This window comes from Salvia hispanica, chromosome 5 (assembly GCF_029641045.1).
Source record: "Salvia hispanica isolate PSC_SH4W2 chromosome 5, Shi_PSC_v1, whole genome shotgun sequence".
Lineage (NCBI taxonomy): Eukaryota > Viridiplantae > Streptophyta > Magnoliopsida > Lamiales > Lamiaceae > Salvia > Salvia hispanica.
Window position 1 is genome coordinate 28,647,443 of NC_142696.1, and position 26,961 is coordinate 28,674,403.

A 26,961-nucleotide genomic window follows, 5' to 3' on the forward strand; every position below is an offset into this window, starting at 1 on the left:
TCAAATACCAAAAACCAATAAGCTAATGAAATGTAAAATTCTTTTCTCTAGAATCCAAGATAGCTTCGACCCACCATATTTTAGCTTTATTCAGCCAGCACTCGTCCCCCCTCCAATAAATTTTACTCCATTATTTCCATGTTTCAAACCTCAATTATTCTCTTCACAAAACTATGGTTAGCATTCTCCCCATCGTCTTCCTCCTCCTCCTCCACCTCCACATCCCTTGCTTCTCCGCCTCCCCGCGCCCCCGCCGCCGCAACTCCTCCTCCGCCCCAAAAAGCTATATCATCTCCTTCTTCAAACGCCTCTTCTCCTCACCCTCATCCGCATCCTCTAATTTCACCCCAGTACCACCACCACCCCCGACCCGCTCTCCATCCTCCTCAACGCGCTCCTTGCACCTCACTGTCGACGCGCATCCGTGCTCTGCCTGCGGCGAGGTATTCCAATCGCCGCCCCTCCTCGAGCGTCACCTCTCCACCACCCACCTCATCTCAGAGCTGGCCGACGGCGACGAGAACGTCGTGCGGATCATATTCAAAACGGGCTGGCCCGACCCAGCCCGAATCCCAGGCATCCACCGGGTCCTCAAAATCCACAACAGCCCGACGATCACCTCCCGCTTCGAGGAGCACCGGGAGCGCGTCAAGTCACGCGCGGCCGCGGCGGGGCGGTGCGCGGCCGACGGCAACGAGCTGCTGAGGTTCCACTGCACCACCTTCGCGTGTGACGAGCTCGAGTCCGGCGTATGCGGGCGGGTCTACTGCAGCCTGTGTGGGATCATCCGGAGCGGATTCTCGCCCAAGATGGACGGAATCTCCACTCTGCCGACTGGCTATACAGCACACGTGTCAATGCCGGCGGAGATCGAGGAGGATTTCGAGTTCATGAACGTCAGGCGGGCTGTGCTCGTGTGCCGGGTTGTGGCGGGTCGGGTTGCGTGCGACCCGTGGGAGGTGGATAAGGAAGATCCCGGGTTCGATTCGGTGTTGGGAAATAACGAGGAGGATGAGATTCTGGTTTTTAATCCGAGGGCTGTGCTCCCCTGCTTCGTCATAACGTTTGATCGCTGCAAACCTTAGATTGTTACCTTATATAATTGATTGATGCTATGAAACTGATGAATGATATCAATTCTCAGGCGGTAGATTGTTGTTCATTTTAGAGTAATATCTCCGACTTATATTTTTACTTTTTTTATTTTTTGTCAGGTGAATCTATCTGAGATAGATATATTATCATAGTTAAAGGCTTGTTTAATTTATTCCCGCCTTCTCATAAAAATATGGACATTTGAAACGATAAAGAAATTAATTAATGCAAAATTGTTAAAGTAAGAAAGAGATAAAAATAAAAAGTAATTATAGTATTGTTAGTGGAGAACGAAGCGCGCCTTATTAGATAGAAAAAAGTTACCAAAAGTAGAAGAGTTATTTTTATTGAAAATCTCAAAATGAAAAATATCCATATTTTTATGGGACGGATGGAGTACTTATTTAACTTCGGATGCTTCTTCTGGGTGAGTGTGAAATGAATAATTCGTCCATGCCTCTGTAGTATAAACCTTTTCTTTTCGGTACAAGAATTAAGAAATTGTGTTCAAAATTAGTTAAGCGAAGTAAGAATAAAGTAGAAAAGGAAAATAGTAGAGAAATGAAGAGATAATAAAGTAAGAGAAAGTAAAGTAAGAAAAAAGAAATGCGTTGTCTTTTGCCAACGCCGCCTACAAGCGCTTCCACCTCGAGGACGACGAGGTGCCGCACCCACATGATGAGCGATTCCAACGTGGTGGAAAATCACCTTTTCCGACAAGAATTTAGTCGATCGTCTGGATCCCGAGCGATGTCGTGAAGTCGTCGGTGTGTAAGTCTCAGCTTAAGCAGTTGTTGACCGTCCATTCACCGGCGTCCTCCGGATTTCGTTCGAGCTCAGCCTATTTGGATAAAATGATTCAGAATTTCATGGAGGATAACAACGAGACGTCCTCCGCCGTGAAATGGGTTTGTAACCACTGCAATTGCTTCAACGACAATAGCAATGATAGCTCCGACGAGCTCGATTGCTTCTCCGATTCAATTTCCGCTAATTCCTCCTTAAAGCGACCTATCAAAGTCACTTTTTCACGGCGCCGTCCAAAAAGGACTATATCTAGCTCATTTTCAATTGTATAGGATGAAATAATTCAAAAAATAATATTCTGAATCATAATCATAAAATCGTCGTATGTTTAAAATCATTCTTGCCCTGGAGTGGATCTTAATTTTATTAGTACATACATATGGATGATTTGGACTCGGCCCACTAAGAACAAAAGGCCCAAATCTGCAGATTCCATGTTTTTTAATTAGGATGAACAGAGAATCCCATAGTGATACCATTCTCAACGGTCAGCTCAGCTCAGCTCAATGGGAGTTCGACCGCGCAGCTCCGCTTCCGACACCACCACACGGCTGAAGAGAGAAGATTTCCGTCGTACCAAACATGACTCTGCTTTCTCCCATTGGAAGGTCATCATTCCTCAATTTAACACTTATTCTATTTCTAGCTGCATAACCTCTTTTATCCATGCTTTTCAATTGTGCTCTTGATGAATTAATTGATCTTGCTTCTCTGATTGACTTTAACTCTCCAACAGAAAGAGAAAATGCGGGGAATTCTCTTATTGGGGCTTTGAGAGTTTGATTTTAGGGCGTAGATCTATTTAGATAAAAATTCAAAATACTCATAGGCGTATCTCCTCCTTTGATTTCTGGATTAATCACGCAAGGAAGTTATTTATTATTCAAAATTTCAAAATAGATGCTTATAAGTTATAATCACAATTTAGCATTAGCGAGATGTGAATGGAATATTAATTGCCAAAGGAATGAGACTGACAATTGTTTGCAAACAAAGTCTATAGTTTTGAAAGCAAATGTTGAACGAGATGCATTAGCTAGATGCTGATGTATATCATTGTTATGATCAGATTCTAATTGGAGCTTTCGATTGGGAAGACCATTCGATGGGAAAAGAAGGAGTAGAAAGGTACAGGACGCAAAACCTCCCGAACTGGACTTCATGTCCGGGAGTTTATGAGCTCGGGGTTGCACAATCTGGAAAAGAAACCAGAAAACTGGACTCAGCTTCTGTCATTCCCGTTTATCTCGGACAGGCTGATAAACTTAGGAACAGACTGCAGCAGTATGGCCGTGATGGTGCCCATTTGGAAAATGGATGTTCAACTAGCAAGACTGTTGATTGCCAAAGTGTTTCTGCTCATAAGGGACTCGGATTGTTTACAGATATATTCTCAAGAGGGCTGCCAATCGTTTATAGATGTGCTCCTGTAAGTACTATATCTGCGTTTCCTCAACATAATTGTCCATTTGCAGAAAATTGAGAAACTTGCATTGCACCGACTGTATTATGATTATGTTTGGATCTGCTCTTCATCTTAATCTCTCATAGGTTTGCTTATTTGGGACGCGGATAAAGAAAATTGTGACCCATTCCCCAAAATATCGCCAATATGGCTCTATCTCGTTACTGTAAAGAAAAAAAAAGGAGATATTTAACTAATTATTTGAATCTATGGTACCTGAAACTCGACTATTTGGCTCAAAATTATAGTTGTGCATGAAATTGTCGAAACTATGTATACTTGTAAATTGTAATGATACTTGGTGCTTCTCCAGTAAAGCATGGACAATTAAGGTAGTCTGTTGTGTGTGAATCGAAAGTCTAAACTCAAATTGAATCCTTGGATAACATATCAATGTTTGATGTTGCTAATTTGTCTTAGTATAGGACTTGGTCTCATTTCTCGAATTTTGTTTTCAGATGAAAAGTAAGAAGGACGCCGAGATAACTGAGAAACAGCTGCTTGACAGATTTGATTATGCATGGAACAAGGGCAGCAATGTTTCACGCCGCCAAGATGATATCTACAAAAAACTTGAACGCCTTGAAAAAGCATCCAGGTTTTCTCTTCTTGCTAAAAAGTTTCTCTTCTCCAATCAGAGGGAAGTGGGCATTAAAATCGGAAACAGCTCTAATTTAAGTGGAACGGGTAATAGTACAATATTCTCGAGAATACTTGGGGTTAGGAGGTTGCAGGCAAGACCAGTACAATCTGATTGTGGCGACAATATTTGTGGAGTTGCCACTGGTCACGGATCTGTTTGCACTTCATCACCAGTTGCAGGAAGAAAACGATGTGCTGTGCACAAAGGGCTGAGAATCAACGGCTATAGTTTAAAGTTGGATACAAAAGTAAGAGTCCCTCCTAATGCAGCCAGCCTGAAATCTGGTGTACACACAGATCAAGAGTTTAACGATGAGAAAGCCACTAGCAAAAAGTTTAACCTCACTTGTGGATTTATTTTGGAAGATGACTCTCCTTGTAAAAGATGCCCTGTTCAAGGCAATAAAAGGTGTTTGGAGCATAAAGGAAGGCGGATCCGCAGATCCAAACTAAGCTCGTAGACGAAGAATTATGGAAACGTTGCTTAGTTATCAGTTGACTGAGCTAACCAACGTAATTCTTCAACTTCTAAGCTCTGGTAGACAGCCGATTGTTGGCAAGATTGACTACAGCTGGATATGAAATCGATGCAGGGATGGAAAGGTTCATAATGAGAACGAAAGACGTGAAGTTGAAGGAAGGTTACGTGCGATTGCCTGTGTATTTACTGAAGATGATCATACAAGCTGTATTTGCATAGTTAGTATTTGATCAAAGCTGCAGAAATCACACTTAGATCGGCTTCATTTTGTGCGAAATTGCACGCTGATGAGGATGGAGGATGAAGGTGTTGTCATGTATGATGAGCAAATTCCAGAATGTTGTATTTAATTGGAACAAATTTGTTGTAAACTTGTAACAATGATAAAAAGAGCAAGTCATGTATGAACACATTAGTATACCAATTAATTTTATTGCTAGTGATCCTAACAAGAATCAGATTGTACATTCATTTCAGCTTAAATTCAGTTGGAGGCATAAAGAATTCGGGTTTCAATCCGTAGACGTTGAAATCAACCTCTTCAAGCTTCCATGTCTCCTGCAACTCCCTTTTGTGGTTTGCAGACTGTTCACCGTATCGAAAAACGGTGAAGAAGGTCTTGCCACTGTGGGCGATGTTGACGCCCTCGACGAGCTTGTAATCTTCGATGACAGACTCGGTGCTGGTCTCCCAGAAAACGTCTCCATCTTCCTTGCAGGTCTTAACAGAGAGCAGCCTTGAATCCTCGAGCTTAACGAGGAGTCCCGATCTCTGGCTGAAGTAGCCCCATATGGTGTGATGGATGATCTCGTGCTTCGGGCTGCTCTGCGCCTCCAGCGTGGACTGGTTGGTGTCGATCTTGAGAATGAAGCAATCCTCGTCGTTTATGATCTTCTCGCCAATGCAGACAGCGTCTATGAACAAATTGGCCGCGGCTCGTGGATCCAGTCCCTGCTAGTAGTAGGATTCAGAGTGTGGCGAAACAAGCAATTGATTAAAGTACACACTTTCCTTTTTAGTTTGTCCCAACTAAGATGACTCATTCCTAAAAATAGAAACATCTTTGTCTCTACTTTATTTCATCTCTCTTATTTTAAAATTAATTAGCATAAAATCCTATGCCGCCCAAGAAAGGGATTATCAGATAAGATACCTGTAAGAATCGGCGTAGTAATCGGGGTGGGCCCTTGGAGATGGGCCTGAGTTGGTTGGATGACTGTCTCCAGGAGAGGTTGCCGTTGCTACCGGAGATGATTTTGGAACCGGAAATGATCATCTCTAGGCACCACTTGTCGGGATTCTTCTGCCAGAGGACGAAGCCGCCAGCCTGCTCGTTGCTCTTGGACTTGACGGACTCGTCCCCCTGGTAGAACTCGGAGGCGCTGATCTTCACTTGTCCGACCACACACATGCTGCTTAGGGCATTCAGCGCCGCCTGCCCACCCATCGCCGCTATGTACTGCTGCACGATGTACTTGGCCGTCGACGCCTCCTGTATTGCATGCACACACGCTCAGTCACCGAAAAGGCAGGACTACTACTACTATTAGTACTACTGACTACAAAGGTTAATGCCTGAGCCAAATATCTCAGGTTCAAGTTAGTGCGGCCTTTAAATTTAAATTCTGTTTTTTGAGTAACTAAATATAAATTTAAAGATCGCACATTATCCTCTCTATTGCTTGACCAACTCACACACAGTACTACTACTACTACTACTACTACTACTATTACTACTACTACTAACGATGGAGGCGTGCTTGACGGCGCGCTCAACGGAACGGTCCACCTTGATCTGGAAGGGGAGGATGGGGCACCCCACGATGCTAAGAATGAAGCTCATCTCATTGTACCTTCCCACAACCAGCGGTGACGACCACTTGTCAGCCGTCTGAGCCTTCATCCACGCCGACATCGCCTGCCACCGCTGAGCCCCGTTGCTGCCCAATGGGGCGAACATCTCCTCCGGGATCGGCACCTCCAGCACGGTCTCCAGCGTGTCCTCGCGCTCGAAATTCGGGCATATTTTCCGCATTACTAATTTCTGCTTGTTCTTAGCCGACGCCATTTTTCTCAGGATTGCACAAAATCTCTTGCAATGATCAACTATTTTTTTCTTTTGTTTCTTTCAAATGAATTTTAGGTGGGCTGGCGTTGTTGTAGGAGTCGTGTGGGCACGATGATTTTTTTACGTGATATGTGAGATGTTTTTCGAAATAAATTTGTGTTTGGAAGAATACAAGATCCGAGTGATCCTCTTTGATTATTTATCATGCCCACGTGCCCTATAGTGTTAGACATAAGATAATAACATAAGACGCTCTAAATTTACAAGAACCACATTGCCTTCGATTATTGATTTTATCCAATTATTATTTTTGACTTGACTATATTTTTGCGTGATTCTATCCATAGTTCACATGTGTAATTGTTAATGGTCACATATTAATGAACACATATTTGACATTTTTCCTATACTAGCCAATCTTACAATATACTATGTTTTCACTGAAAATGATTAATGGCATGTACCTGTAAGTTGTAACTGTATATCATGGATAAACTAAATAATCATGTTTGAAAAAAATGAAACGCAAGTATTTAATTAATAGTAGAATTAGGGAACTATGGTTAAAATAAGAAGGAAAATCAATCTACAGTAGTACTAGCAAACTAAAACTCAATGCCCTCCCAAAATATATATACATATGAAAAAGACATATAAGGCACAATGTTAGGTTTGGACAATAATAGACGACAATGGATCATACAAACTGTTTTATGAGCTAACTACTCCCTCTCTCCGTTCTATTTTATCTCATTAAATGTGTCTCATTATAGGTGATATATTTAATAATGATACTACACTTTCTTTTTTAGTTTATCTCACAAAAGATGTCACATTTCCTTAATTAATATAAATATACTATTTTCTCTCTTCATCTAACACATAAAATAACACCTCCTAAAATCTCGTGCCAATTTCCAAGTGTGACATCTACTTTGGGACGGAGGGTGTGCATTTTTAAATATAAAAACATCACATGACTCTATATATTTTTCCGATCTTTTACTTTATTTTTCTAATTTACTCACAAAATAGTACTACCTCCATCCCAGCTAAGATGACACATTTCTTGGCCGGCACGGGATTTTAGGAGTTACTATCTCCGTCCCCAAATTTTGACATACTTTGACGCGGTCCGGGTCTTAAGAAATGTAATGGAAAGTGAGTTGAAAAAATTGGTGGGATGTGTGTCCTACTTTTAAAGTTAGTTTTATAATAAAACGTGAGTATAAATGAGTTGGTGTAATATGAGGTCTACTACCAAAATTGGTTAACAATGAAGTGTGTCAAATTTTCAGGGACGGACCGAAATAGTAAACCGTGTCAAAATTAGGGGGACGGAGGTAGTATTGGTTAAAGTGTTTAATTGGAGAGAGAAAAGGTGGGTGAAAGTATTAAAATAGAGAGATAAAGAAATATGAATATTTTAATTGGAGTCAGAAAAAGTTGTTGGTTTATTAATTGGAGAGAGAAAATTTTCAAAAAAGGAACTGTGTCTTGAGACAAACTAAAAAGGAAAACGTATCATCTTAAGCGAGATGGGAGAGTAATACATAAAATGCCGAACTAGAAATATTCCACTTAGAGTGGGACAGATGGAGTATATCACTTTTGATATTCAAATATTAGCTTGAAAAATCAAAAGGATTTCCCTATTAAATAATGATTTCCTTGGTCAAATAATACTATTCCATATGTCTCATAAAAGTATGCGCTATTTTCTTTTCAGTCTGTCCCACAAAAGTATGCACGTTTTAATTTTAGAAATTTTTTCCTTCTAATAAGGTGAAACTCATTTTCCATTAATTATATACTCCCTCCGTCCGCGAATAGGAATCCCGTTTTGCCATTTTAGTCCGTTCGCGAATTGGAATCCCGATTCACTTTTACCATAAATGGTAATAGGGTCCCACCTTCCACTAACTCATTCTACTCACATTTGATTTAAAACTAATATATAAAGTGGGACCCCAATTTGACTAACTTTTTTCCATCCATTTTTCTTAATATTTCTTAAAACTCGTGCCGCTAAGAAATGAGACTCTTAATGATGAACAGAGAAAATATAATTTATTTTATCTTTCAATCTTTCTTACTTTATCAATTATATATTAAAATTTGTGTTCAACCAAAATTCACGATCCACTTCACTTTTATGGCAGGGAGTAATAAAAGCTTGCAATAACTTACTTATTCGATGATGGATGCATATTTTTGTGGGAGTGAATGATAAAAGTTTGAAATGTCTTAGTTGTTCGATGATGGATTCAAGTCCGCTCATTGAATATTGAATTTTTATAGAGCAAGAAAGAGCATTTAGTATTCAAAAAGCTCATGAAATGATACCTCTGTAATAATTGGTTAGAAGAAATTAGCGATCCACAAAATACCAAATACTCATATTAGACCAGGAGTAGGGCTGTTTGTGTCATAGAAACATGTTCCGTCAAATTTTAATAATTGCGCCCACAGATCTTACTGCCCATTGGAATTTGGAACCCCTTCCCTTTCCCCATGCGGTTTTAATAACTTATTCTCTTGTCCAACAATAATACTATTACTCCTTCTATCCTGATATATTAAAGGAGTAATGATAAACAACTAAATTTTGTACAACCAAAATAAGATTATATTAGTTATTTTGATATGTTAATTAAATATTAAAATAATAAATATAGTTAGTTAACAAATTAAAAATAATTTATTAGTCTTTGGCCTCATTTTTAATTTTTTATTTTATATTTGAATTACTTCTTTATTATTTTTCAAATTTGAATTAAAGTATGCATTAATTACATTTTATGGTTCAAAAAAAATTTAAAAATTATACACAAATACCATAATATTATGCACGTTCCCTATACTATATGTATGTCTATACTTTTTAATTAAATGTATATATAAATTACTTTTTCTCTCAAATAAACCAATTTTTGGTTGTACAAAATTTGGTTGCATAGACTTATTGATATTAAAGTCTTTTTTTTTAAGCACAGAAATTTAGGAGATGTTGTTTAATGGTGCAGGTAGAGTTGGTAGTAAAGTAAATTTTTATCATAAATAGAAATGATTCAAATATGTTGAGACACTCCAAACAGAAATAAGAGTCTAATATCTTGGAACGGAGGGAGTATTATTTTCATATTTTTTTTTCTAACAAGATAGTGTCATATTTTTTATTAATAATATTTTAACTTTTCTCTAATTTTATTCATTGTGCAATAAAATTCATGTCCAATAAAAATTAAATATTCTTATGAGACGAATGAAATATAATCTTCCACTCTGCATCTTATTATAGTGGGGTAAAATTCTCAAATAAATTAATCCTCCTGCACATGATAAGCTATGCGTTTCTTTTAAGCATTTATTTTAAGAAAATAATATTTAACAGTTAAATTAAAGAGATAGTTAAAGTAAGAGAAATGTATTACTTTAGTCTCTTTCGATTTTAAAAAATTAAATATCATTTTTTCAATGAAGTTTTAAGCACATATTTTAAACCATCTGTACATCAGCGTGTAATTAAGTCACAAAAAATGAGAAAAGGTGATAATTGAGAAAATTTCATTTTTCATAATTTATGTTTTAGATTTTTCAAAAGTGTGAGATAGAACCAGAATTTGACAATATTATGTTATTTCTTAACAATTTATCCTTTAACTAGAATAAATTTTAATAATATAAATTTCTTCACATATAAACTATCCATTTCCACGAAGCCCCTCATTAGTTAATCTAAACGATACGTATCAAAATTCATCAGAAAACCTATTGCTAGAAGTCTAGAACGTACGAAATTTTGAAATTTATGATTGTTCATATAAAATTCTTTAGAAAAATTGTTGAAGAAAACTCCATTACCATAAGTGCACCTAGTTTTGGAAAACAATGATCTAAAGCTACAAGACAGCAACTTAGAGCAGAAGAAAAGGGCAATACCATACAATAGAGTGCAGGGGCGTTGACGAGTTAAAAAAAAAAAGGAGAGATCACATGCATCCTGTAATCTAACGATCTGACTTGTCCATTTTTATTAACTGTAACTGCAATCTAACTGTTTTCATTTTTATACTCTCTCAATTCCTTAAAATATGAACTTTTTACCATATACACATTTTAATGCATAATTGGTAGAGCAAGTAAGACAAAAAAAATAAGAATAAGTCTTATCTCATTAGAAAGGAGAGATTTTTTCAAAATGAAAAATTAATAATTTCAATGGACAGGCTAAAATAAAAAAAGTTCATATTTTTAAGTGACGAGAGTGTACGGGGAATCATGCAAACTCTAATTCTACTTTCCCTCTCTCACATCACGTGTCCACGCCACGCCTATATATATCCAACCAAGTTAGCAAATTATCATCACCCACACACACACACACATCAAAGAGAGCAAAGAAGAAGTGAATATTTTTGAGAGATGGAGATCAAGATGGAGATACCGGTGATCGACTTCAGCAAGCTCGAGACAGGCGAAACCATGGCTCTCCTCCACGAGGCCTGCGAGAAATGGGGCTTCTTCATGGTAACGAAAGTGACAAATTAACCAACTTCTTATACAGGACCATTATGTATTGCATTGAAAGTGATGGAGTTTGTTTGGTTGTGTTGCAGATCGAGAATCACAGCGTGGACACGGAGGTGATGGAGAAGGTGAAGGCGCTGACCAAGGCCCACTACGAGCAGGCCATGAAGCCCGCCTTCCTGGCCTCAGAGACCGCCAAGACCCTCTCCACCACCAACAATGAGTACATCCACGACCGCGACTGGGAGAGCAGCTTCTTCGTCTGGCACCACCCTGACAGCACTACCACTGTCCTCCCCGACTGCCTCAGGCAGTCGGTGGAGGAGTACATCAGCCAGCTGATGAGGCTGGCTGAGAAGCTGTCAGAGCACATGTGCCAGAATCTTGGGATCAAAAGGACCCATATGATGGAGGCCTTTTCCGGGTGCAGAGGCCCCTCGGTCGGGACCAAAGTGGCAATGTACCCAAAGTGCCCGCGGCCCGACCTCATGAGGGGCCTCAGGGAGCACACGGACGCTGGAGGGATCATACTCCTCCTCCAGGACGACCAGGTCCCAGGGTTGGAGTTCTTGAAAGGCGGGGAATGGGTCAAAATCCCGCCTTCCAAGAACAACAGGATATTTGTCAACATCGGGGACCAAGTGGAGATCTTGAGCAACGGGGTGTACAAGAGCGCGGTGCACAGAGTGATGGCGATGAAGGAGGGGAACCGCCTCTCCATCGCTACGTTCTACAACCCGGCTGGCGACGCTGTGATTTCTCCGGCCGCCGACCTCCTGCTCCCCAAGGATATTAGGTTTAAGGATTATCTGAGCCTCTACACTCAGACCAAATTTGGGGACAAAGCCATCCGCTTTCAGTCCCTTAAAGCCATGGCTACTAACAACTAGGCTCATAACCGAACCCAATGGCTTTCTATGTTTTTGTTGCTCTCCTTCATTTTTACCTTCATTAAAGAAATGCATCTTTGAGTATGCATAAAGTCTGGGGTTTTGCGATGCTTCAACTGTTAAACTTAATTTCTATTTAAGAATTCTGCAGTCTACTTTTTCCTAAATTCTTTTCCTTCTAGATATTGATTTACAATGTACCAAGTCAAAAGAGAGGGAACAACCAAAATTAAAGGCAGCAAAAAGTTTAGTCCTGGATTGAATTATGATTGTGACATCATTAAGAGTGTTTTACGGCTTAAGTTTTGGAGACATAATGGCTCTCTAATCCTTCTTATTTTGATATTTACTCATAGCTCTAATTAGAGAATTCCTGCTTCAAGCAATTAAATAAGACTTGCTCTGTGCATGCATGATTCACTTTTTTCACCAAATTAAACTAGTAAGTTCATAATTTGACATCGTTTATCCAATGAATACAATCACGATGTTTTCTCCACCTCATATTCTAGCATATCAACAGCTTAGTTACCCTTGAAAATATGATAATTCAATAGAAAAAATAAACTTTGAAGTTATTTCTTGCTTTATCCATTCTAAGATAGAACACTGGGTTAGCAAACGGAAACAAATTTTGACAATCGACAAATCGTATCCCTTTTCAATATATTGTATTCATGTTATCATTGTTATGTATTTCCTCTCAAGTGCCGTATTTTTGTGCACATGCATTAAAGATTAGAACAGAGAAGGGGATTAGAGTATACAATGTATCGGCAAATGGTATGTGCTTTTGAAAGTTAAAACAATTACACAACTAATTAATTACACTACTTCCTATGGGAAAAGATAATACTCCCTGCGTCCTTCGTTACTCCTACTGTTGTTCCACGCAGAGATGTTTATTTTTGACACGTGATTTAAGAAAAAATTGTATTAAGTGAGTTAAATAAAGGAAAAATAAAGTAGAAAATGAAAAAAGTAAAGAGATGAATAAAGTAAGTAAAAAGAAATCTGTTAATTTTTACTAAAAATTGTAAAATAACTTCACTACAATAGAACGTATTAAAATGATAAAATGACTCAACTACTATGGATCGAGGGGAGTATGTGTGTCACATTGATCAGCAACAGATTTCAAGAAATATAGATAAAAATAAATTGAAAAAGTTAACAAAATGTAAAATATATCTTTACATATTACTTTTATGTATTTCAGTATTATATTGAAAAATTAAACAAATTTACGAATAAGTTAATTTGAGTTTGATATTATTTTACATGGAAAAAAATTTTGTACATCCACAGGAGCAAATTTAAACAATTCGTAATACCCTCCGTCCCACGATAAGTGAGCATAAATTTTTCGGCACGGGATTTAAGGAAATGATGTTTTGTTAGTAAAGTGGAAAGAGAATAAAATAAGAGAGTTAATAAAGTAGAAGAAAAAAGTAAGAGAAAAAATACTAAAAAAGGAAATGACTCACTTATCTTAGGACGTCCCAAGAAGGAATGTGAGTCGCTTATCTTGGGACAGATGGAGTATCAGTTAATCATCTATCACACTTTATCTCTCTTTGTCTATGAATATGAGTCTCATTTTTTTCTAATACAAGTTTTAAAAAATATTAAGAAAAGTGAGTGTAAGTTAGTGAAAGATGAATCTCACTTCTTATAATAGTTTTAAATGATATGTGAGTGAAATGAGTTAGTGGAATATAACACTCCCTACGTCCTTAATAACTCCCTCTGTTCTAAGGTAGTGGAGACGTTTCTTATCGACACTTGAACAAAATTAAACAATTCGTAATATTTGTAAAATCGTCCATCCATCACACTTTATTTCTCCCTTTGTTTATGAACAAAAGTCTCATTTTTTTTCTAACAAAGTTTTAAGAAATATTAAGAAAAGTGAGTGTAATAAAATTAGTGAAAAATGGATCTCACTTCTTATAATAGTTTTAAATGATATGTGAGTGGAATGAGTTAGTGGAATATAAGACTTCTTTACTATTTACGATAGTAAAATAAACTGTGGATTCTATTCGCAAACGGAATAAAAAAAAAATGAGACTCTTATTCGCATACGAAAAGATATAATTTCCAAACTTGATGAGGTGTAATATCGTGACCATCGCCTACTTATTACGAATTCACTTGGAGTAGTTGTTACATTTTGTTTATAAATTATAACTATGAATTTTATTATTCTTAGTAATAGTATAAGTTTTATTTTAAAGATTTAATCCTATTTTCTCCCAAACTATATAAGCACACTGGACTGGATATGTTTATTTTCCATGATTATTTACGACACTTATTGAATTGGATCCTTTGAGACTGACACGTATGACATTCACTAACCACATCATCAATTCTTTTCAACTAACCTTTGACCAACTTCCAACAAATTTCTACCATTTCTCACTCTCTCCAATCTCCATCTAACTCTGTCTCTCAAAAAGTGAAAAATGGGTATGAGCAACAACATCACCGCGTTGCTGAATTTCATCGCCCTGATGTGCTCCATCCCCATCATCGCCGCGGGCATCTGGCTGGCCTCGAAGCCCGACAACGAGTGCATCAGGTGGCTCCGCTGGCCTCTCGTCTTCATCGGAATAGCATTCCTCCTCGTCGCCCTCACTGGCTTCGTCGGCGCCTATTGGAAGAAGGAAGGCCTCCTCGGCCTCTACCTCGTCTGTATGTTCATCCTCATCCTCCTCCTCCTCGTCCTCCTCGTCCTCGCCTTTGTAGTCACTCGCCCGGGCGGGGCCTACTCCGTCCCGGGCGTGGCCTTCCGCGAGTACCGCCTTGGAGGCTTCTCGGCCTGGCTCCGCGACCACGTCACCAGCGATGATAATTGGCCCAAGATTAGGGCCTGTTTGGCTGACTCGCAAATCTGCTCCCAAAATTACATCTCCGCCGCTGATTTCTTCGCTGCTCATCTCTCTCCTATTCAGGTCAATCAAACCCCTTTCTCTTTTTCACAGAATATTTTACTGCCTTTTGCTTTTCCACTGTTTAATTTCTTATTTTATTCCCATCTCTACCTCACTAATTATTTCATTTTACCATATCTATCAAAATTAAAATTAGACGAATTCTAAGGGCTTGTTTGATAAATTGGTAATGTCTAGATATAGATACTTATATGACTATTTCCAAGTGTTAGGTATCATAGTTAATTTATCATGTAAGCCTGTGTTATCTCTCTATGGCCCATCCAAGCCCGCAGGATTTTCCTTAAAATACAAGGATATGTATCTCACAAAATTGGTCGGATAGCATTTCTGCCTCATTTCTTGTCTACCAAACAACAACAAAAAAATCCTTATTTGAGCCTATCTTGTCACAAAGCCCGCATTTCTTATCTCACTTTGTAAATCTCCTTATATCCCATCTTTGTTATCAAATGAGTCCTAAATGTTGAAGTTTAAACAAGTACTTTTCCGTCCTTAATAATTTATCACTATTTAACTTCACACATGATTTAAGAAATGTTATAGAAATTGAGTTGAAAATGTGGTTTGAAAATGTTGGTGATACGCGAGTCCTACTTTTATATATTAGTTTTATAAATAAAATGTGAATGAGAATGAGTTAATAGAGTGTGAGACCCACTGCCAAAAATAAAAATAGTACTCGCTCTGTCCCTAATAATTTGTGACTATTTGATCCGGTACTAGTTTTAGAAAATGTAATAGAAAGTAAGTTGAAAAAGTTAGTGAGACGTGAGTCTTACTTTTATATATTAGTTTTATAATATAATGTGAGTAGAGATGACTTTGTGGAATATGAGGTTCACCACAAAAAAATGGTAAAAGTGAATTGTGATAAATTTTTAGGGACGAATGAAAATAGAATTAAGTGACAAATTTTTATGAATGAACAAAAATGGAAATAAGTGACAAATTTTCAGCGATGGTAGGAGTCCTAACCCTACACATAATTCTAAATATGGATCCCATAATCTACTAACGCTACTTCCACCACTTTTTTCTTCTTTCTCACTTTACCAATTGTGCATTAAAATATGTGACATTTACAACTTTGTCTTTTTTTTTTTATGGAATTAGTATTATTCAACCATCAACAAGTTGATTTATGGGTGCATTATTGTCTTTGTTATGGTTTGATCTTCTGGATCGCATTTCATTATTGCGGAGACACTCTGTAATTAGTTGAGAGGTGCAAGCATGATATTTTATAGACCCTCAAATTAAATAATTTTGTGGACCCTTATCTTGATACAATGTCATGTGTTGATTGAAATTTGTCAAGAGACTTCATTATAACTTAAAATCACCCCATCAATCTTTTACCTAATGGTAGTTGGTGTAGGTCCCTTGAACATTTTCCCATCCTTATGGTGTGATTCCTACTCATCGTACCCCTCCATCCCAATTAAGTTGAGTTAAAACTTTTGGGCGCGCACTAAATCCTATTGAAAAATAGGAGAAATGGATAAAGAAGCAAAAGTGATTGGATGTTCTTTTGTCAAAAAATGTTTTGTCAAAAAATGAAATGACTCAACTTAGTTGGAACATCCCAAAAATAAATACGACTCAACTTAGTTGGGATGGGACGGAGGAAGTATTTGATATATGGGGATCACTAATCATATCTCTAATTATACCAAAAAGTAGTTGTGATGATACAAATCTGCTATAGAGAATGTAGATGTTGTGCTCTATTCTCGTTTCCATGAAACCAACAAACATTCATGTTCTAAATTCCAAGGCCGGATGCTGCAAGCCGCCGATGATATGCGGGTTTGAGTACGGAGGAGCTACGACGTGGAATGGGGCAGGCAACGTGGCAGCAGATGCGGACTGTGGTAAGTGGAGCAACGACCCAAGCCAGTTGTGCTATAACTGCGATTCGTGCAAGGCCGGGCTGCTGGGGAACCTAAGGCACGAGTGGAGGAAGGTGAACGTCATACTCATTGTCACGGTGGTGGTTCTGATCTGGGTGTATCTCATCGCTTGCAGCGCTTACAAGAACGCTCAAACGGAAGAACTCTTCGCCAGATACAAGCAGGGATGGGCTTGATTTCTTTTATTATGTTTTTAATTATCAATTTACTGGTATATATTCTTTTCTTTCATTCTAGGTTATCTTTGGAGTTGAATTTGAATTTGAATTTTGATGGGCGCAACTTGGTGTTTTGAATTCTATTCCTACTAACTTGGTCATGATGCTCTCCTGATCAATCTAACCATGTCATAAACTTTATGTATGTTGTTGGAATAACACATTAAACGACTCCATCCGATTGTCCACTAAGTAGACCATGTCTATTTGATTATGGTGGTGTGATTAAAATCACTCTGTGACCACATATCATTCAAACTGTGCCTATCCGTTTTGACAAATGTTTCAGAATGTGTTGGTGTCATTTATACTTGTTATGTGCTTTAACTGATAGACTGAAATGAACAAAAAAGACTGACAAACTTTAATTAAAAAAATAAAACTAAGCAAGCAAAATCAGATGTCATGTCACTAGTAAATATAGAGTATAATCAAAGGTAATTGTTAATTGTATCCATCAAACATTGAACCAAAGAAACTAAAAGGGCGAGGCCAAAATCTCACTTTCTCACTTTCAACCAAAGAAATTTTTTTGCAAATCAACTTTTTATGACTGATAAAATAATTTACTCAAACCCTGAATCCCCTGCTGTTCCTTTTTCCTCTTGCCCTCTCAAACTTCCTTCCCTTGGCTCTCACATAAGGCTTAGTGTGGCTGTGTGGCACACCAGGAGCTGGACCGAAGTGCTTCACAGCTTCACGAGCTTTAGGAGAACCTCTCAGTAGAACCTGTAATGCACAAGCATGGTATAGTCGATTTTATTTACACAGAGCCACACTAGGAAAAAAGACACTATATCAACATTTGAAATACGAATAAATCTAAAAAGAGCACGAGACCTGCCTTTTCCCGTCAAGGAAACTCAAGATATATGTAACATATTAGGTTACTGTTTCATTATTAGAACTGAAGTAGTCCTTTCATACTAGGAGTTCAACTCAAAAAATTGTGAAATCAAAAGCCAAGAGGAAATCACAATACCTTTCAACACGACATTTAGAAATTTTTTGTTACAATAGATAAATAAAACTGAATTCAAACTCCCCGATCCCTTAAAAAAGAAGTAACAAGACAGTAACATCTATAGGGCAACCACTACTTAAATGCCCAACTAGAGAACACGAATTTAGTTCACAATTAGGGCATTTTAGTTCACAACACGAATTCGAAAACACGTAGTGAACCAAAATGCCATTATAGTGGATTACATCCTTTACAAGTAAACACTTCACTATAAATAATAGTGAACTAAATCGAGTGAGCTAAAATCGCTCCTATAGTGAACTAAATTCGTGTTCTCTAGTTATGCATTTAAGATTAGTTATCTTTTAATCATCTCCCTATTAACATAATCCTATCCATTTCCCAAGTCATTGAGTTAACTTCCTTCAACATATTCAACAGCTATTCAAAAGAAAAGAATAAATTACCGTGTTTTGCCCAAGAGGAGCTCTTAGAGCGAGCTGGTCAAAAGTCAAGCATTCTCCACCAGCCTTCTCAATCCTAGCCCTTGCTCTTTCGGTGAACCTCAGGGCAGTTACCTTCATGGTAGGGATGTCATGCACCCGGATATCATCTGTGACAGGCCCAACAATTACAGCAATCTTGTCCTCCTACCAATAACAAAAATTTCAAAAACACCACATTTACACACAAAGTACAAAGGATAAGATCCATGATTGAAATTGTTATTATGGCCAGCCCCCTACAATTAAACAACCAACATAGGATACCATACAGCATATGAATGAAATTGTTAATATGATCCCCTATGTCTAAAATTACCGAACATATATAAGCAGTACCAAATACCAATACATCATCCCGCAAATGAATAAATTAATAACACCTAGTGCCAACACATAAATCAACTGAAGTTCAAATATTAAGCAATGTCATCAACATTAATCTCCCCTTATTGAACAATGATTCAGTTTCCATCTTACAACCTATAAGGCAATAGGTCTTTTGAACAATAACAACACAATTAATTCAATACGTAAGACTAAACTGTCTATTAAAGGGCTTCGATTTGTAAGATTGTATCTCCAGATTAAATAGAGAGTGTGTTTGGTTAATGAGATTGAATCTCACAACTCAACTAGCTACATAATCATGTGATCTCCTTCAACTAAACTAATCTCTGAACTTAATCCTAAATTATATTTTAGTACTAGTTTATCTAAGAAACCGAACATCATATAAGCTAACATAGATAAAAATGCAAATTTCCAACCAATTCATTTTCCTGATTACAGAAAATATTAAGCTAACATGAATAAGTAAACAAACTAGAAGGCTTATCAACATAATAAAAAAAGCTAGTACCTTGGTCTTCATAAGCTGCGTGAGCCGGGAGAGCGAAAGCGGGGCTTTGTTGACCCTGCTCATGATCAAACGCTTCAATATCACGGCATTAAACCGGCTCGCAGTCCTCCTCACGAGAAACCGGTACAGCTAATCACATTCAAAATTCACAAGTGAGATCGATAATTCGGTGATTATGAGGAGAGAGGGAAGAGAGATAAACCTTGACGAGCAGTTTAAGGTAAATGTCATTGGATTTAGGCGCGGTGCGCTTGGTCTTCTTGCACTTGCCTCCGGCTTCCAAATCAATACCCTACACACAAGACAATCAAACATAATGAGAATACTGATTTAGCGGAATCACGGGTGAACGAAGATCGGCGGCGTACCATGGCTACTTCCGCCGCACCTGCTGGAAATTGGATTAAACTATGGATTGGTTGTATTTATTTGGGAATAGGGTTTAGGGTTTACAATGAGTTAGGGTTAATCGAACTACTATTCAGAACTGAATAAGCGGCCCATTTAAGTTCACAGATATGGGGAGGTAGCCCAAACTATGAAACTTCTTTCTTTTTTCTTCTCAAATTTCAAGTAGCGGCGTAATCCATCCCGCCGAATATTCATAATTTTTGGTTCACACGAGATTTTAGGAGATTAATTATTACGATTGATTACAGAGAGAAATAGTGAGTTGAATTGTTTAAGTATTAAAAGGAAGAGTGAAAAAGAGAGTTGAATATTTAATTGAACGTATAAAAAAAGTGATTGGATATATTTATTTGACAGAGAAAAATTTACCAAATATAAAAATGTCATCTCGATGAGAAACTAAAAAGAAAGTGTCATCTTAAATGGGAGGGAGAGAGTAATAATTAAGTGGTGTGAGTTACAAAATAGTACTCCCTCAGTCTTACAAGAGTATGCACTCTTTCCTTTTTTTCTTACCCATAAGCGTATGCACTTTCCAATTTTGAAAACTCTTTCTATTATCTACTAACAATACTTTAATTACTTTTTCTTTCTACTTCCCTCTTACTTTATCATTTGTGCATTAAAAGTTAAAACTCATGCACGACCAAAAATGCATACTCTTATGGGATGGAGGGAATAGTATTTTACCAACCAAAATACATATTTGATATAAATTATATGCAATTTTAAATTTACAGTGCGTCTCATTATGAGTTTAAAAGAATCATGTTTTGTTTCATTTCTACATATTCCTTCCGTCCACGAAAAATAGTTTCATTTTGAGATGTCCACAAAAAAGTAGTATCACTTCTAAAAATAGAAAGTTTCGCTCTCATATTTTATCCACATTTTCTATCATCTATCTTATTTTACCTACTTATTTCTTTTTTTATCTTATTATCAATTTTTCATTAAAACTAATATCGTCCATAATTAAGACTATTTTTTATGAACTGAGGAGTAATTTTTATAGAGCATGTTATACTTGGAGGTATAAATTTTCTAACTATACAAATTTAGAATTTTTGTCATTTTCTCCAAAAATGAATAAAATATAGTTTTATATGCGGCGTGGTGAATATCAAGATCTTTAACCTCAAATAGATGATTAAATAATGTATTTCATCCTATCAAAATACACTTTAAAAATATATATACTACGTATTAGTTAAATTAGTTGAATATAATTGATGAATTTAGCAACCTTTCAATTTTATAAACAATTAAAAAAATATTTTATAAAAATGAAAATATACTCCCTATTACGAATTATACTCCAAAACATCACATCAGTTTTTCTATTTTCATATTTATTAATAATGAAATTAATTGATAAAAGTCTTCAGTTCAATCCAACACATTTCTTCTAAGTACTACTCCTATAATATGTTTATTTTTAGTTATGCGTCTCACATGCCACCATAATAATAATATCAATTGATCACTTTAGCTTATTTACTTTTTAAATTATAGTAATAGTATATAGGTATTGAATGACTTTGTTTTGTTTGTGTGTTCACGCAATTTAGCAATAGAAAGTAATGCAAACTGATCAAGAAGATACTGACCAACAGGTCATGACAATTTCTAGACAATCTATCTTTCGTCGAGTGCGCTAAATCAGAATGAAAACTGCTTTCAAGACCTAGTAAATGGAAGTACGAATCCCACAAAAAGGAAGATGTCTTGACTTGTGTTTGTGATATTTGGGAATTGGCTGTTGCCAGGCTTTGAAAGTGAGTTAAGTTTACTTTATTGGACTGATCAACTTAAATTAAACTCGGCTTAGATTGACGATTCCATTTCCGCTTCCAATTGATCAACTAAACTCGGCAACTTGAAGGTACACTGCATAAAGTAAAACGGGACCAATGACATTCAAATAAAGCTGAAACAAATGAAAAGGTGACAGAGACTGCTATACTAACTAACTACAATCTTCTTCTTCTCCAAACAACCAAAATAGACTAGCTAAGCAACTACTGCAGATCTGAACAGAGCGTCAAACATAAAATAGGAAATCAATCAAATCAGAATTAGATGCATGCAAATTGAACGGAGTTAAAAAAAAAACAGATCAACAGTACCTATTCTAATTTCATGCAAATTGGCGTATGTAAAACTCAGATCGACGTAAATCTAACTAAGAACGACTAAATCCAAAACAACTAACAATGATCAGAACATTACGAAACCATATCTAAACAATCAGCGACAATCAAACAAGAACGGACATGATCAGAACAAATCCAACTCTGGAAATTCCAGATCTAAACCAGCATCCATCACAAACTCCATTTCATTGAACAAAACTCCAACAATTCAAACTCACACAACAATCGAACTTCAAATTTAAAGATAGAACGTTAACAAACTTGAAATTGCGATCTAACTGAGAAAAACTTAAAACTAACAATGGATTCCATCACAAAAAACAAACTAAAAACAAAGCGAACAAATGTATCAACCCCTTCAGAACTTAAGAAAACACGAACGAACAAAGGTTTCTTTCTAAACTAGGCTCTCTTCTTCCAAGACGAGGAAGAAGATAGTGTTGCTGTGTTAGAACTCCGATTCCAGATGCTGTTAACCTCCTTGCTCCATGCTAACTCTGTGGTGTGTGAAAGTGTGTAGGCGAGAGATGATGATTTCTTCTACATTTCTTCTTCTATTTATAGGACGGCTTGGGCACCAATCCCTAGGGAAAGATCCTCCTGATTTGGCATTAAAGTCCCTTGCTGAAAAGGGCATTCTTTCTTTCTCTCTCATCTGACTCATCCTTTCGCCTTGATTAGTTTGCACAGCTACTCAGCATGCTCCGCTCTCCTGATCAGTTCGCACAACTACTTGGTATGGTCATCTTGCTCCCTTGATCAGTTTGCCTCAATTCTTGGTCATTTTTTTTGCTTCTTGCGCCACTCGATCACTGCACACTACCACTTCGTTGTTTTCCAATTCCTGCACGGTTAATCTTCCACTATTTCTAACATCAACACCCCATTTAGTATGTTAACCACCATTAAACCATGCTTGAAATGAGCCCTATCAGGTATCAAACTTATATTGTCATAATTTTCATATGTTACACGTATCTTATATCGTACTTCCTCCGTCGCACAAAAATATGGGCGGATGATATATCACGAGAATTAAGAAAAAATTGGCAAAGTAAGAGAGATGAGAATGATAGTTAAAGTAGTGCTAGTGGATAGTGTTATCTACATTATTATTAATAATTTGATGGTGGTATAAGTTATAAATAACTTAATGTATAGGGGACTATATTGGGCTAATTTTCCATAAATAGAATGCCCATATTTTTAGTCACTAAAGACATATCAACTCTTTATTTAAAGCTTCATACATTCAATTGTTTACTTAAAACAATTGAACGAGTTATCTTTACCTTACAAACTTTAAAAAACTTCTTATTTGTATTTTACAAAAGAACAAGTTAACTTTTTCCTCGTTGAGCGAGATAAGTGGAGTGTTAAGTTGGCTAATTAAATAGTCTAGTGGAACAAACCTACACTGGTAGGTAAAAGGAGACTCTCACGTTCAGAGCAGAAAAGAAGCTCTCTGAAACCACATTGTGACTATCGCATTTGCTAAGGATAGCATAATATAGGGAACTACTCCCTCCATCCCAGTTTAAGAGTCCTGTTTTGTCATTTCCGTTCGTCCTAGTTTAAGAGTCTCATTTAGAATTTACCATATTTGGACATAAAATTTAACCTCATTGTTGATCAAATTTACACTCAAATGTCATTACTTTCATAAAAATAAAACAAAACAAAATCATAAATATTCAAAAAGTCAAAAGGGTCCCACTTTCTACTACCTCACTTCAACTATTACACATTCCAACAACCATTACCTCACTTCATTTATTACACACTCCAACAATTTCATAAAATCCGTGCCCTACCTAAATTGCACTCCTATACTGGGACGGAGGGAGTATGAGTAAAGGTATAAGAAGTGGAGAAAATAAATAGGTAAATTAAGATCAAACATTGGTAGCAACTCATGGCCATCAATTGGTGGTACTTAATTAGAACAAGAAATACCGATCATGAAGACTCGAGTAGTTGTTCGTACAAATTTCAATATATGAGTCTTGAAACAGTAGACTTGAAACTTTTAAGATGCACAATGGAAGCAATTGAACGCAATTCCATGAATGGAAACATGAACCAAGAGTCTTAATTTGACTGAATCCAATGTCTTTTCTTAATAGCATTTACTCCACCACTTTGTTGCTTAACATGTACATTTTGAAATTATATGACTAGTATTTCATTAATTTGGTGAAATTGGACATGCTTTGGTATTATTATTGTAGGGTAGTGATAAAATGCAAACTTATATATTGTATAAACTCAAAACTCCTCAACACAATTTCAACACAGTTTCAATACAATATTAACACAGTGTAAAATTTCAAGATTTTAATGTCAACACAGTATCAACACAATATCAACATAACATCAATCATTGACTACGTTGAAATTCTATTGACATTTTCTTGTTGATGCTCTTTTGTGATCTATTGACATTTTTCAATGGTCCAGATCATAATTTTGAGTTTGTACAATATTTAGAGTTTTCATTTGATCACATTTCTATTATTGTATATCTCTATGTTTAGTAGTTATCATTTGATTGTATCTTGCACCAATAGGTGCTTTGGACCAGGCTCAAAGTTTTTTTTTTTATTTTTTGTAAATGATGCATGTAATTTTAAAAAAAATAATTGGAGAATTCACATCAAAAGTGGAGAAAAGATTGTTGGCCTAATTCTCCAATTGTTTGCACCTCTTCTCATTCAGTTGATAATTTGAAATGCTTGAAAGGTTTAATGTTTTGGTGGTGGGCTAATGAAAGTGTTGGTGTTTGTAAATACTATTATCTACTCCATCTGTCCCATAATATAGGGACAACATGAATTTTAAAGCAAAATTAGTAAAGTATGAGAAAGACGGAAAGAAAAAGTAATTGAGATATTGTTAGTGAAAAATGAGACCAACCTTATTAAAGAGAAAAATTTCGCCAAAAGTAGAATGTGACTAATCTTTTGGGACATTTCAAAACAAAAAAGAAAGACTATTTTTATAGAAGAAATATATAATATTATAACAAAATTGCTGACCCTTTTGTCAAATAGCTTAGCTTGATGCCTGGCAAAATCTTTTCTTTGATATGCTCTGCTAACCTAAATCATTTAGGATTTCCAAATCTGTAAAATGATAGTATGCATTAAATACACATGTTTCTCCTTTTGCTTCTTTGTAGTACTCCCTCCGTCCCAGATTAAGAGTCACTTTTTGCCATAAAAGTCCGTCCCAATTTAAGAGTCACTTTTAGAATTTTCCATATTTGGTCATACAATTTTACCCCATTCTTCATCAAAATACATCAAAATGTCATTATCTACATTAAAATAAACCAAAACAAAAATCAAAAGTCAAAAGGGACCCACGTTCAACCAACTCTACCATCTCACTTCATTTATTACACACTCCACCTTCTCACTTCATTTATTACACATTTCACCATCTCACTTCATTTATTATATACTTCAACTTTTTCTTAAAACCCGACCCATAACAATAAGTGACTCCAAATGTGGGACGGAGGGAGTATTATGTAAGAAAATATTTTGAGAGATTTGATTTTTCCTGGGAATCATTAGTAGCATTTAATTAACCTCTCAATTTGGATAATATTTAATGCCTTAAAGATTTGTTGACACTCTACGGATATTTTTAAATCCATGCATTTATTACTTTCTCAAGTAAATCTTAATAAAAGTCCCTTTTAGGATTTGATTGGATTCTTCAAATCTGGATATGATATTTTCTAAATATTTATATTCTTTGAATTAATTTATATGATATTTTCTAAATACTTATATTCTTTGAATAAATTTCTCTATTTCTCTTTCATTGGAGGAAGACCATTTGGAAGACATTGGCAATGCATGAAGTCTTGCATGTACTACCTCCGTCCCCCAAAATCCTGACACGGGTTTTAAAAAATGTAATAGAAAGTGAGTTGAAAAAGTTAGTGGATTATGGATCCTACTTTTATGTATTAGTTTTATAATAAAATGTGAGTATGAATGAGTTAATAGAATATGAGGTCCACTACCAAAAATAATAAAAAGTGAAATGAGACAAATTTTCAGGAACGGAGATAGTATGATGTATCTCATCTTTACTTATAATAGATTATCATTTGATTGTTTTATATCGATCAGACTTTCATATCTGTGAACCGAACATTACAATCCTCATTTTGGGATTATTCTTTCACAAATGGATATTCAAAACAATTTGTATTCTAATATGTTTCTCAAAACAAAAGAACACAACCATGTTTCTTACATAGCTTGTCTTGATTTTCACATGATCACAACTTAATCTTTCTTTAACATCTTACGATATCTCGAAGATTATAACATAAAATTCATGTATTCAACTCATAACATATGTCTTCTGAGTCTATAAAAGTTTTCAAAGGTCAGGTCTCCACATAAAACGAGGGATTAATTGTAGCCACTAGAGTATTATTGATGTCGGTTATCATATGATTTTATAGCTATACATAGGGATCCATAAAATGATAACTAAATCTTTGCTAATATCAACTGCTCCACTCATTCCATCTTCTTTTCAGTTCAAAAATTAAAAAAATATTTATTGTGTTAAATGGAGAAGAGAATAAATTAAAAGAGAGAAAGTGTCTTTATCCATTAAATAGGGCTGACAATTTTTGGCACGACACAATAACCGCACGGAATTAATGGGTTTGAGTCAAAGCTTATTGAGTTCGTGTCTTTATCGGTCAACACGTTAAGAACACAAAAATTTCGTGTCGTGTTCGTGTTACCCGTTAAGAAATTATATTATAATATTATTGATTTTTAATATTATTTTAAATACCTAAATTTCGTGTCGTGTTCGTGTTGGATTTTGTTGCTATGAAGTATGAAATCTATTAATCTTATTATTCATCAAACTAGATTGTGTAATTAGATTTTAAGGGTGTCCACTATAGTTGGCCGAGCCAAGTCACAAAACTTGGTCGGGCCACCAAAAAACT

At 36.3% G+C, this 26,961-nt stretch overlaps 6 protein-coding genes across 6 annotated transcripts; 4 read left to right on the forward strand and 2 right to left on the reverse strand.

The window, feature by feature from the left end:
* Positions 1-135: 135 nt before the first annotated feature.
* LOC125186004 (uncharacterized) lies at positions 136-1,267 on the forward strand. Its single transcript, XM_048082303.2, has one exon. The coding sequence runs from the start codon at positions 174-176 to the stop codon at positions 1,083-1,085; it is 912 nt and encodes a 303-aa protein (XP_047938260.2). The 5' UTR covers positions 136-173; the 3' UTR covers positions 1,086-1,267.
* A 1,113-nt stretch (positions 1,268-2,380) lies between these two features.
* Positions 2,381-4,923, forward strand: LOC125187548 (protein EFFECTOR OF TRANSCRIPTION 2-like). The gene is made up of 3 exons (XM_048084159.2): positions 2,381-2,510; positions 2,972-3,331; positions 3,826-4,923. The coding sequence occupies exons 1-3, from the start codon at positions 2,409-2,411 to the stop codon at positions 4,468-4,470; spliced, it is 1,107 nt and encodes a 368-aa protein (XP_047940116.1). The 5' UTR covers positions 2,381-2,408; the 3' UTR covers positions 4,471-4,923.
* Positions 4,924-4,958: 35 nt separating this feature from the next.
* LOC125187547 (spindle assembly abnormal protein (DUF620)) lies at positions 4,959-6,605 on the reverse strand. Its single transcript, XM_048084158.2, has 3 exons — positions 6,238-6,605; positions 5,644-5,982; positions 4,959-5,441 (listed from the first exon to the last, which is right to left on the reverse strand). Exons 1-3 carry the CDS (start codon positions 6,556-6,558, stop codon positions 4,959-4,961), a joined length of 1,143 nt encoding a protein of 380 aa, XP_047940115.1. The 5' UTR covers positions 6,559-6,605.
* A 4,333-nt stretch (positions 6,606-10,938) lies between these two features.
* Positions 10,939-12,145, forward strand: ACO1 (ACC oxidase 1). Its single transcript, XM_048088013.2, has 2 exons — positions 10,939-11,088; positions 11,178-12,145. Exons 1-2 carry the CDS (start codon positions 10,984-10,986, stop codon positions 11,976-11,978), a joined length of 906 nt encoding a protein of 301 aa, XP_047943970.1. The 5' UTR covers positions 10,939-10,983; the 3' UTR covers positions 11,979-12,145.
* Positions 12,146-14,377: 2,232 nt separating this feature from the next.
* On the forward strand, positions 14,378-17,173 carry LOC125187825 (tetraspanin-2-like). Its single transcript, XM_048084470.2, has 2 exons — positions 14,378-14,938; positions 16,719-17,173. Exons 1-2 carry the CDS (start codon positions 14,450-14,452, stop codon positions 17,028-17,030), a joined length of 801 nt encoding a protein of 266 aa, XP_047940427.1. The 5' UTR covers positions 14,378-14,449; the 3' UTR covers positions 17,031-17,173.
* A 282-nt stretch (positions 17,174-17,455) lies between these two features.
* LOC125187826 (large ribosomal subunit protein eL18y-like) lies at positions 17,456-19,911 on the reverse strand. Its single transcript, XM_048084471.2, has 5 exons — positions 19,770-19,911; positions 19,604-19,693; positions 19,402-19,530; positions 18,504-18,686; positions 17,456-17,801 (listed from the first exon to the last, which is right to left on the reverse strand). The coding sequence occupies exons 1-5, from the start codon at positions 19,770-19,772 to the stop codon at positions 17,643-17,645; spliced, it is 564 nt and encodes a 187-aa protein (XP_047940428.1). The 5' UTR covers positions 19,773-19,911; the 3' UTR covers positions 17,456-17,642.
* Positions 19,912-26,961: the final 7,050 nt, after the last annotated feature.

Coding starts and splice junctions, on each gene's coding strand:
- LOC125186004 (XM_048082303.2), top strand. CDS start 174: ATGGTTAGCATTCTCCCCATCGTCTTCCTCCTCCTCCTCCACCTCCAC.
- LOC125187548 (XM_048084159.2), top strand. CDS start 2,409: ATGGGAGTTCGACCGCGCAGCTCCGCTTCCGACACCACCACACGGCTG. Junction 2,511..2,971: donor CTGCTTTCTCCCATTGGAAG/GTCATCATTCCT, acceptor TGTTATGATCAG/ATTCTAATTGGAGCTTTCGA. Junction 3,332..3,825: donor TCGTTTATAGATGTGCTCCT/GTAAGTACTATA, acceptor TTTTGTTTTCAG/ATGAAAAGTAAGAAGGACGC.
- LOC125187547 (XM_048084158.2), bottom strand. CDS start 6,558: ATGGCGTCGGCTAAGAACAAGCAGAAATTAGTAATGCGGAAAATATGC. Junction 5,983..6,237: donor CCGTCAAGCACGCCTCCATC/GTTAGTAGTAGT, acceptor CATGCAATACAG/GAGGCGTCGACGGCCAAGTA. Junction 5,442..5,643: donor TACTACGCCGATTCTTACAG/GTATCTTATCTG, acceptor TACTACTAGCAG/GGACTGGATCCACGAGCCGC.
- ACO1 (XM_048088013.2), top strand. CDS start 10,984: ATGGAGATCAAGATGGAGATACCGGTGATCGACTTCAGCAAGCTCGAG. Junction 11,089..11,177: donor AGAAATGGGGCTTCTTCATG/GTAACGAAAGTG, acceptor GTTGTGTTGCAG/ATCGAGAATCACAGCGTGGA.
- LOC125187825 (XM_048084470.2), top strand. CDS start 14,450: ATGGGTATGAGCAACAACATCACCGCGTTGCTGAATTTCATCGCCCTG. Junction 14,939..16,718: donor CTCATCTCTCTCCTATTCAG/GTCAATCAAACC, acceptor CTAAATTCCAAG/GCCGGATGCTGCAAGCCGCC.
- LOC125187826 (XM_048084471.2), bottom strand. Junction 19,531..19,603: donor ACCTTAAACTGCTCGTCAAG/GTTTATCTCTCT, acceptor GAATGTGATTAG/CTGTACCGGTTTCTCGTGAG. Junction 18,687..19,401: donor CGCAGCTTATGAAGACCAAG/GTACTAGCTTTT, acceptor TGTTATTGGTAG/GAGGACAAGATTGCTGTAAT.